This window comes from Arachis hypogaea, chromosome 16 (assembly GCF_003086295.3).
Source record: "Arachis hypogaea cultivar Tifrunner chromosome 16, arahy.Tifrunner.gnm2.J5K5, whole genome shotgun sequence".
Lineage (NCBI taxonomy): Eukaryota > Viridiplantae > Streptophyta > Magnoliopsida > Fabales > Fabaceae > Arachis > Arachis hypogaea.
The window spans coordinates 147308924-147320851 of NC_092051.1; the positions used below are offsets into that span (position 1 = coordinate 147308924).

Sequence of the window (11928 nt, forward strand, 5' to 3'; positions counted from 1 at the left end):
GTGGGGTTGGATCTTGCCAAAGAGCTCGAAGGTACCAAAAAAACAGTAGTCACAAAAAAAAAACACCAAGTTAACAACGGAATTATATGATTCAACTTTAGATTTTTAATTTTTAAAATTAACTAACTAATGAGTAATGAGATTGTTGGAACTTTCTAAATTTTGAACTTGAATATCTTAAAATCTCTAAGATATTAAAATATATATATAAGTATCTTTTAAATTCATTAGATAAAAATTAGAAAGTTATCTACTTATCTTGCTTAGCTGCATATCTTATTTGGGATTGAGATATATATAAACAGTAACACACTCATCTAACACTGAAAGCTGAGTCAAGAACAACCATGAACCAGAAAGAGTTAATTTCTTCTTCAGTGGAAGTAATTGAAGGATGCGATGGCTTACTCACTGAAATCCTTGTTCGTCTCCCCCTCAGAGATGTCATAACCTTCAAAGGTGTCTCCAACCGGTGGCTCTCTCTCATCTCTGACCCTTACTTCTCTCGCCGCCGCGCCACCGTCCAAGGAACAAGATTCTCCGGTTTGATCCTTGATCCCGAGGTCGTCAATCCTCAACATCGTGAATTAACATTCTTCTACTTCAATAAGAAGATTCGTAGACCGTGCCGCCGCCGGCGCATATTCTGTCCCAAAGTTCCCGATAATTGCTCATCTATGTTACAATCTTGCAACGGCTTAATGCTTCTCCGCAGATTCAGTGACATGTTTATCTATAATCCCACAACCGGAGACAAAAAACCCTTGCTCTCGCCCTTTCCATCGTTTGATGAATCAGCTTCCCCGGAGTACTCTCTGGCTTTTGATCCCTTGCGATTTCTCGGTTATAAGCTGATCTGCATTTTCTGTGGCAAATCTTCAAAGAAAGACGGCTACCAAACCATGATTTATTCCTCGGAATCCGGTACCTGGAAGCACTGCGGTTCTTCCTTCTCGGCTCCCTTAGACATGGATTTTGCACATGGTGTTTATTTCAAGGACTCAGTTTACTGGATCGGTAACAGAAGCAAAACGACGCTGCGTTTTGATCTGAAAACAGAGTGCGTGAAGGATGACATGCCTCCTTTGCCTCCGGCGCCTCAATATCTTAAAGTTGGTGGCTCTAGTTACTGGGTTAACGTGAGACGTTCCTTAAAACTAGCTTATAATGGATATGGATATATTCTTGCACCTGCATGCGGTTACATGAATTTAATTGGAGCTGACTTTGAATTCTGTATGCGCGTGTTCCGGTTGATGGAAGATAATTATTCTTCATCAAAATCATGGGTTCTCATGCACAGCGTTGATCTTCGACGTACAAATCTTAAACGTTTTTTGAATACAGGTCCTGCTGGAAACTACAGCATACTCCATCTCATTAAAGATGGTGAAGATGATGAGATGGCTTTGTTTGTGCAGATAGATAGAAAAGTTATTGCTCTGCGATTAAAGGATCATACCCGTTATGATGTGTTTGACTTTGACTTGAAATTACAAAAAGATCCCCGTTCTTTTACAGGAGTTATGGGATGGTACACAGCCTTTGAGTACGTTGAGAGCTTAGCTTGTCTTTAAACATAGATCTTTTAGCTTTTGCTTTACTTTTGATTTCATCTTGTGTAACACTTTTTATTTAATAGATTTTAATTTTATGATTTATTGATTTATTTACATTGTTCTGCACTTTTATTAAGAAAAGGAGAAGGATTGTGTAACACTTTTATTAGTACATAAAACAATGGATCCAACTATTCAATTGAACAATTATTCAACGATAGAGTAAAAAAATGAAACATGTCTAAACTACTAATTTCCATATATCAATGAATATAGAGAGGATTACAAATTAAATCTAAAATTAAAATAAATAAAAAGAAAGAGTATTCTAGAAGAGATTCCTAATTCCTCGTGTCAAGAATTCATTTCACACAAACATGGTCTCATAAAGGACATGGCCTGTCTCATTATCACACATGTTTCTTTGAAGACTACCCATAATGTGATTTAGGTAGCTAAAAAAGAAATCCTTTGTAAGGTCGAACTAGTAGGTAATTCGTGCATTTCCACGGTCTTAAATAGATTCCTTTCAGTTAATTTTATTTTTTAATTTTTGGATTCTAATTAAAATATAAAATATTTAATGTAGTGTTATAATTGATAATAATAACTATATACTTATGAATATTGTTACAAATTTACGATGTAAATATAAGATGATTAAACATATTTAGAGTAAAAAGGATAAAAAATAATATAATTTAAAATTTAAAAACATATAAATGGTTAAAAACTTTTGTTATGAAGTCAGAAAATTTTTTAATATACTTGCACAATAACTTATTTATCTCCAATAACACAGTTTTATTTAAATATTATAGTTAATTATTATAGACCATTCGCTTCTTTTTCAATAGCTATTAATTAAATAATTCTTTTCACATATTGATCACAAAATAAAAATTATATTCTAGTTATTAAAACTAAAAACTAAACATCAAGCAGGACACTCGTCCATATGCTCATCAAAATTATAATTCGAATTTTTTAAAATAGCAAGTTGTTACTCATCTCTCGAAGACAAGTCACTACTATGTTTAACACTTGGACTATGTGAATATCTGACACTCTGATTAATAACATCCTAAATAACATAAAAAAAACAAAAATATTCACTGCAAAAAAATATCATTTATACAAAAAAACTGAACAATAATCTTTAGTATTAATATCTACTTATATACTTCATTGAGTATACAATTTTATAGGGATTACCTTGCATTGTGGATCTTTCAAACATGCAATGTCACTTGATGGGTTATTAACAGAAATCTGTATTGTTTTAGAAAAAAATAAATTAACATACATATATAATTAACTTACATTAATAGTTTCAAAAAAGCTGAACAAAAAATAGCTCATTTCCACATATTAAGAATTTAGATGGAGGCAACATTTTTTTCTTTAAAAGAATATGAGAATCATTACTAAATCAACAAAAAAAGCGAAAAAGAAAAAAGATTCTGTAATTATTGTTTAGATCTCAAAAAGATAAAATTAATTTAAGAAAAAACCTTAGTCATGCTATATAATATCAAGTAATAATATATAATACCTGGAATACGATATTTTGCATGAGAATATAATTATAAAAAGATAAAGAAGAATGCAAATATAATATAAAAAACATAAATATAGTAATAGGCATAAATTAAGATTATCTCTTACTACTCAATTCTTGAACTTAGAATATATAAATTGTAAATTATATCACCAAAGCAATCAGTAATATATAAATTTACACTCCATTTTATATCACCAATTGCATTGTATTTGCATAATCACTTAAAGACATTGGTTAAATAGCTTCTTTTATCATATTATTTTTTTAAAATAAGAATTTGAGAGTTAAAACAAAGCTGAATAGTAAAAAAAACTCTATTACAATAAGTGATCTAATTAGATTAGGTACAAAACATTGCAATTCAAAAGATAGTTTTTCAATTTTTAGTAATGTAAGAAAAATTTGATGTCTTATAGTGTAGAATAATGACCACAAAATCAAAACTCATTCGTTCATATGCCTGAAAGGTCAATACAAAGAACACAATCAAAACTCATGACTTCACACAAATGAAAAACCAACCAAATATGTTTATACCACTTTCTTTATATGCACATTTAACAATCCAACATTTTTTTTCTTTCATTCACTTGTATATTGATCATGTTTTCAACTTGAACAAAGAAAAACAAAAGAATATATTTATAGGAAATTTTGATGCATTTGTTAATCGTGAAGCAAACCTTCCTCCATTAATACTTTTTTATAAGCAAGGAAGTGTTATTTCCAAATCAATAGCTGTTATGACGAAGCAGCAAATAATTAGGGACATCAAAAAAAAGAAAACTGTAAAAATTATATTACACATCTTGTTCATGGATCTAACTTTAAAATTAAAGTGAACCAAAATAAGTATCAATTAATGGAGAATACAAAATTATACTGACAAATGACAACACCAATATTTCGTTCCAATATATACAAACAACATTTGTTAATTACTCAAGAGATGAAAGTTATCAGAGATAAATTGTTCAAACAAGTTAGATAGGAAACACATGCTTTGAAAATCAACCTTTCTCCCATTTGTAGTAGGACGTCACTCACCTCATAGATCCAAAATTAAAAAAAAATAGATATTTACATTGGGACTATCATCATTATTCACACATGAAAGATCAATAAATCTGGAGATGATACCAAAACTTTTCATCATAATTCATAACAACATAATAAATATTACATCCAGAGAATCAAACTTGGTGCACAGGTGAATGAGCTTATATTAAGATCAAAAGTTTTTTTTATTGTTTATTTCTATCCTCACGCACAATCTTATATAGGAACTATTCACAAAATCCTAATTTCTAACACAGGTCCAATTTCAATCAATTTGTATTGGAAGACTCAACAAACTCGTACTTCTGAAAATTCACATTCATCATCACACATTAAAAATTAAGTATTTCATGCACAAATTTTGTCTTCTTTTTTTCTTTTGTTGAACTTCTGATCATTAAAATTTAATAAATTAAAGCAAACCTTAAAAGTATCAAATACACAGCCCAAATACACAAAACTAAATTACTTTATTAAAGAGAAAAAAAATTAAGTTACACTATTCTTTCTTTAATTGTATGTTAATGTTAACATTAGTTAGCAAAACCTTTCTTCAGCTAATACATTGAAAATTCAAGTAGTCAAGCACTACAGTAAGCAAGAAAGAATAACCTAGGAAACATCAAACCATATTCAATCATTCTTGAACCATGGCTTTCGAAGGACGGTTTAATAACTAATACCAATTTAATCAAAATAAATTTCAAACGAATTCAGCACAACCAAGAAAAAGCAAAAAAGAATCTAGTATCTAATATTACACAAATTTAAAGCTTTTGTCATTGATAGTTAATTTTTTGAATGTCACAAAATTAAGAAATAAAAGACATGAATTGAGATAAAAGTTATAGCTCAACTTCTAAACACCTAAAAAAAAACTCGACATAAAAAAAGAAAAACCAGAATTCAGAAATGCAAATCATTAAAAAACCAGAAAAGAAGATATTTGAAGGAGAATGACAAAGAAGAGTGAGCCACAAGTTAAAAGATGTACATCACCTACTCCTTCTGATTCACATGCAAACTTTTTTCAATACTGTAAAGGAGAAAGATTATAACCAAAACAAACATAGGCTGATGTGAGAAATATAACTGCACATCTATAAAAAAGTACTGACTACCTCAACTACCCTCAAATCTTATGAGATATCGTGCCACCCTGTAACATAGAACCTAAGAATATAACAATAATAAATTTAAATAAACAATTTACTTAACCAATAATATTAGATGCACAATTTCCAAGGTTACCTAACTACTACAACTATTCTAACATGTATCTATAAAAAAATTAACTACCTCACTTGTCCTAACCTCCTACATTATAGTTGACAAACCTATGAAACAAAACTTAAGAAGTGAACTATGACTCACATTCTTGTAAACACAAAAGAGAATGTCAATGACATAATGAAGCTAATAAAGTTGTACTAAAGAAACCTAATAAAGCTAACATATGAAGTTGGTAAAACATATGATTCAGATAGAGTCTAATGCTGCAATATGTCACATTATTTTGTAACAGAACAACAGTAAACATCACATAGTAATGGTGACAAATAACAGCAGCAACCAGTAGGTATTTTCTTTGAATCAATACAGACTTGGAGATTGTCAGTCCTTTATTTTGAATAATAAAATCAGTAAATTTTTTAAATGAACACAACACGTATAACTGCATGCATCTTAAGTTAAGCAACAAACCAAACCTTCCTATTTCAAATCAACCAATCCAATTATGTGAAAGTAAATATAATTAGTTTGTTTGAAACTCATTTACTAAAACAAATAAATAGCACAAAGAAAAAATATTTTTGTTAATTAGATCAAGGCTTCAAAGGCACATACAAAAATTGATTCAAAAATTTTCGTTCTATTCTCACACAAAATGAAATGAAAATTAAGATTAAATACCTTAATTCTAAAGTTTATTGTAGATCACAAGTACCACCTAATAAGAGTTAGCTCAGAAGGACTGGGTTGAATTCCAAGTAAATCTTATTTTAATTAATCTCAAAAGCCCTAATCTTAAAATCTCTCTTGGGAGGAGTCATGTGCCAGTTACTACTATAGATTCTGGGACTTAAGAGTTTCCTTCCTTACCTTTGGTCAATCAAAAACAAAAAAGGTTGTAAGTCCTTGGTGAATTTTTTCTATAAGATACTTAGTCGGACAATCAAAGAAAATAAAACTGTGCTGAACTATTTTATTTTCACTAAAAACCAATCTTTCTAACATAGGGAAAGGACCTTTCAACGTCATAAAATATTATATTTGCTAGAAGAAATCAGAGACATTGATTCACATATTTTAAAGAGTTTATCTTCATCTTAGAGAAAGAAATATATGCTGAAAATGAAAAATAGTTAAAAAAAGTGAAAAATCAACATTTCTAATACATACACATTTATGAATATCCAGAATGACAATATGCCAATTTTTCTAACAAAAAAAAGAAGTTTTATCTGTTAACATGAAAACATGATTCTTGATTTTTAGATTACAAATTTCCATAAATATAATACAAAAGAAAAATGATCAAATAACTTTTATTAGAGAAACTATTATCGACTATATAAATGCAGATTAGAGCGAAGAAGAACAATAGATTAAGAATAAAACAGAATAACAAACCTGAAAAAAGTAGTGATTAAAGATGATTATGCATGTCCTTAAAATAATGTAGAACCAAAGATTTGATAAAATTTTAAGAAATTAAAAATAAAAGACCAAAAATTTCAGAAAATAAAAGTTCGTACCCCAAACGAAGGTTGACCTAGTGTCGTCCATGTCGAAGCCATCTTAAATTTCATCAATGGAGGTCTCGAATGAAGCCACCGTCTCTCTGTTGAGAATGAGATGGAGTGGCATCGGTGATTGCGGCAAATCGGTAGCGATGCACTTGCGGGGTATCGAAGACACATGACGTGGAAGAGCGATCGCGGTGAGCAGCATCGCCGGAGGAGAATGAGGTGTTGCCGATTCGGCTTGAAAGGGAATCATCGAGGATGAATGACCTAAAACCAAAAGGGTTTAAATCAAAATTTGAAATTAAGAAAAAAAACTGAAATTGAAAGAATAAGAAAAAAGGAAGAGAGATGCGTACCATTGTTGAAGGGGAGAAGAATCAGTGACCATGGCTTCTCTGAGTTATCTTTCTTTCTCTCACTTCCTTTCCTATTTTTTTCGTATTTCTTTGTTGAGCTTTTAACCCTCTATTTATTGAAACAAAGGAAAGGAAGAAAGAAAAGTGGGCTAGGAGTAGTGACAGTACACACCTAATTCGTTTGACCAAATAAGACAACTCATGCTAAATTTTGAAACCTAATAAACCTATCTGATGTAGTACGTAGAATAGGTTATAACTTATTGAGATGAACAAAAATATATCATATGAAGCTTCTAATTTTTTGAGAATTCTGATTTTTAAAAAATTCAAAATTCTAAGAAAATGCCATATCAGCTTGAGCTCTTCCAAATTTACTAGTTTAAAAGATGTGCACAGCAGCTTCTTGTATCTAAAATACCAATGAAAAAAATCATATAATTAATCAAAATGTGACATTCCAGAATAACAGAAAACGAGGCAAAAATGCTGCGTTTAAATTCAATGATGGCACAAGGGAAAAATAAAAACACCTAGCACAACACAATCATGTCCTATTTCATCATTGACAAATCCCCAATCAAATAATTTCTCCTCAACAAATCTGTGCCACTGTTTTATAAGTTATTTTATATATATTTGGATCAAATATGAAGAATGTATCAAGAAATTTTTACATGAGGTTTCTGTTCAAATTAAAAGAAATATGAACAGAGGAGAATAAAAATAATGTAAACATTGGTTAGAGGGATATTTTTTTTTGTGTCTAAACAAGGAAAGAAACAAAACAAAAACTATCCTAAATCTGAGTGGATGATTCGTTGGAGATCAACACAAGGCTCAAACCAAATAACATGATTAGAGTTACTCTTGGCACCATATTTTGCCATCCAATCCGCAGCTCTATTTGCTTCTCGGGACACCCATTCAACGTGAACAAGCCAAAGACGAGATAAAAGCTCCTGAATCTTGTGAACCAAATCTGTTACTTCAGATGAATACCCACTTGTAAGCTCATGCATGATGGGCAGAATGTCAAGGCAATCTGTTTCACATATAATATCCCTCAAACCGCAATCCCAAGCTAAAACCAGCCCCCTCCAAGTAGCAAATAATTCACATCTGATTATAGACCAAGGGGAATGCTTCCAGAGCAGCCCGGGATCCAATCTCCCTTAGAATCTCTAATAATACACCCAAATCCCGCTAAATTTGAATCCATATACAAGCTTGCATCACAATTAACTTTAAAACTATTGCCTACCGGTGGTTCCCAACACAGGCAATTTCGGAGAGACCTAAAGGTATTGCTTCGATTCTTGTAAACCTGTAAGTCCTTGGCGGTAATTCTGGCCAAGGCAACAACCTTGTGGTCTGTCCAAGGATTGTCAGTATTGAATATGTCCTTGCACTTATGCCTCCATACCCACCAAAGCCCTGCACCAAAGGACGCCTCATTGTTAGCCAAGGCCTTCCGAAACCACTCTTCAAGAGCAGTATCAGCCGTCGAGTCCAAGATACTAGGATCCAACATATACCAAATTGCCTTTGATCATTCACAGTCTCTAAGGCAATGCTCCATAGTCTCCTGCGCCTTGTTACATCTCTTACACATATCTGAAGAAGCTAAATGCCGCTTGAATCGAAAGGTCTCAGTTGGTAGAGCATCATGTAAGCCAAGCCACATAGTAAATTTGAACTTCTCTGGAATGTTTGTGTTCCACAACCAGTTCCAATTACTATTGGCATTCCAATTTAATGTTTTCTTTAATAACCATCTGTAACCCACCCTTGCACTATACTTTTTTGTTGCTGCAGGCCACCACTCCCACTGTGGCTCCAACTCAGTCGAACTGGGGTATCTCAGACCACAAATAGACTGCTTAATCTCATGCGAAATAGGCATGGTAAGATTATCAACCTCCCAAGACACCCTTTTTCACAAGTCAGCCACCATGAAATTTGATTCAGAAATATGTACATAAGGAACAAAGTTGCAAAGCTTACCAAAAGGAGTCCACTCATCATACCAAACTGATTTGTGGAATAAAAATAATGTAAACATTGGTTAGAGGGATATAATCAGCAGGATAACTAAAGACGAAAGTAAAATTAGAAAAAAAGAAAAAAAAGAGACTTAGTTTGATAGCATGTGGAATTGTAAAGACCTGTTTTCAAGTTTAGAATTGATGATATCAGGCCGAACCAAAGAATTAGGCAGCGGAATCATCTGAGTCTCTGAGACAGCATATACTGTGTGACCACATATTGCACCACCAAATTTGCCTTCTTTTTGTTATAAGCAGTATATAGTAAGGTCCCAGAAATTTGATGAACCCTAAAAGCATGAAAGCAGAATAACATATTATGATAAGTACTAATAATTTGTCAGCATGCAGGGAAGACATTATGGATCTACATACCAGCAATTCCATAACAAGTTGTAACAAATTTCAGGCCACCCATGGCCTTGTTACCCTCATGTATCCAGCGCAACAGATCACTTACTTTTTCTCTTCTCAACTTGTTGGTTTTTTATTATTCTCATTAAAGCTGAATGTTAAATTCACAAAATCATGCCAATCAGCTTAATTTCAAGTGCAAAAGGGGAAAACGACGTTGCTTCAAAGAGTAAAGTGAGAATCATCAACCTAAATTGTAAAATTAAAAATGAATTGAGACAGATATATCAATTTTGCATCAATATCCCCAATGCAATTGAAGGACCAAACATAAATCCCCTGGCTTAATCTATTTTTGGCGAATAAGAACCCAAAACAGAACCTATAACCCTAAAAATTAGAAACAATACACATTCAGAAGCTAAAACCTCCCAAATTAAAAACCATAAAATCAGAAACCGAAACTGCAGGACACCTTCTCACGAAACCACAAAGTGAATAAAGAACAAAATCAGAATTCAACACTAATCATAACAAGCAATGTTCATATGCGATTCTGCACGATAAAACTTCTAACACAGACAGCAATGTTCATGTAATCCTGCATTATCTATGGATTCAGCTAAGTTATTTCACAGTACAAGAAAAACAAAAGAATTCACTTTAGAAATGATATTGATCCTGGCATATGATTAAGTATGGTGTATCAAAGCTGCAAATAAATTAACATATACCTTAACAAAAACATTTCCTCTGCCATTTTTTCTCGCATCAGGATTGCGACGAGATCACATGACCCTTATCACTTTTTCATGCAGTAAAGAATGATTCTTCAACTCAATTGCACAACTTGCTATTCATGAAAATCAAAGACAACGAATTAAATTAACAGTAACTAGACTACATTAATTAACAAGATAAAATTCTTAATATGCTATGATTTTATTTTTTCAATCCTTTTCAGTTAGTGGAAACTTAGAATTTTCACCCTACATATGAAAATCAATAATAGTAGAAACACAACTTGGTTAGAAGAAACGACTAGCAAAAACAATTGAACATTGTAAAACCTTTCTTGTAAGTTCCAAGCTGATACGGTTTAATCAAACTCAATCATGTGTATGAATATCCTTTACAATTTACAATTTCCAGTTTATTAAAAACTGATACACAAGCCCAGCTTGATGGAAGCCTGAAGCTTATATGTTATATCCACATATCCCCAAACTAATAAAATAAAAAGAAATTAAATAAAATCATCGACAATGTGAGAAAATCTCAAATCGCAAGTTCCTTGTCCTTCTCCTACAGTATAAACTTCGTTCACATCTCAATCATATAACTCTAATTTTCAAAACAAAACTGACTCAAATTTTTCTCAAGATGATGCGCTTCAATAATAATAATAATACCGAAAAAAAATGACACACAAAGATCCAAGCAATTCAAGTTCACCGTTCAGCTCAACACAGAAAAAGCAAAAAGAATAGCAAGTTCCTCTGAAAATGCTTTCATGGCTGAATTCCAGTGCTAGAGCTCTGTTGTAACACATCACACATGGAAGGCAAGAAACCTTTGAGTCTTTGAGCACACAACCCATACGCTAGAAGAGATGGTTCAAGTGTCTGTAAACATGGCGCAGCAATTTTATCTCTCTATTCTGAACCAAATGTCCTAGGTTTCTGCTTTTCCCCAATTCTTGCTTCTAATTAAGCTTTGTTCAATTTATTATTCACTTTCCTTGTAGTGAGTTTTATTTCGAAACCCCCACTTTCTCTAACTCATGTCCTGCATTTGGACATCTTGTACCATTTTTATAATGTAATAAAAGTTCTTTTTAGGGTAAAAAACAAGAATAAGCCACGGAATGAAAGAATTTACGTGAATCAGCCAAAACAAAATCTGTTTCACCAATCAATCAATGCACAAATATATGTAGTTTGAATCACACTGTTTTGAACCTGGATTGAATGTAATTCAAATTGAAGCAATTCGAATTACTATGAAACCTGAATTAAGCATAAATCGAATTGGCCCAATTCGAATTACTCCATTTGTAATTCAAATCAAGCTTATTTGAACTCCTCTCATTCACGCCATGCAACGTAATTCGAATTGGCTTAATTTGAATTACTCAAATTGTAATTCGAACCAGACTGGTTCGAACTAAAAAGGAGTAGAGTTGTATATATATGTTGTGGACGTGAGTTGCTCTTATTAGAGGGGTAGAATGGATAG

At 32.1% G+C, this 11928-nt stretch overlaps 1 protein-coding gene and 1 long non-coding RNA gene across 2 annotated transcripts; one reads left to right on the forward strand and one right to left on the reverse strand.

Annotated features, from left to right (window-relative positions):
- The first annotated feature begins 347 nt into the window (after positions 1-347).
- Positions 348-1577, forward strand: LOC112805963 (F-box protein At5g07610). The gene has a single exon (XM_025848279.1). It carries the CDS (start codon positions 348-350, stop codon positions 1575-1577), a length of 1230 nt encoding a protein of 409 aa, XP_025704064.1.
- Positions 1578-2518: 941 nt separating this feature from the next.
- On the reverse strand, positions 2519-7433 carry LOC112698323 (uncharacterized). The gene is made up of 3 exons (XR_003151491.3): positions 7289-7433; positions 6942-7199; positions 2519-2831 (listed from the first exon to the last, which is right to left on the reverse strand). It is a non-coding gene; the product is annotated as an uncharacterized lncRNA (long non-coding RNA).
- Between the last annotated feature and the right edge of the window lie 4495 nt (positions 7434-11928).

Excerpts from the sequence above, each read along its gene's own strand:
- LOC112805963 (XM_025848279.1), top strand. The coding sequence starts at position 348 with ATGAACCAGAAAGAGTTAATTTCTTCTTCAGTGGAAGTAATTGAAGGA.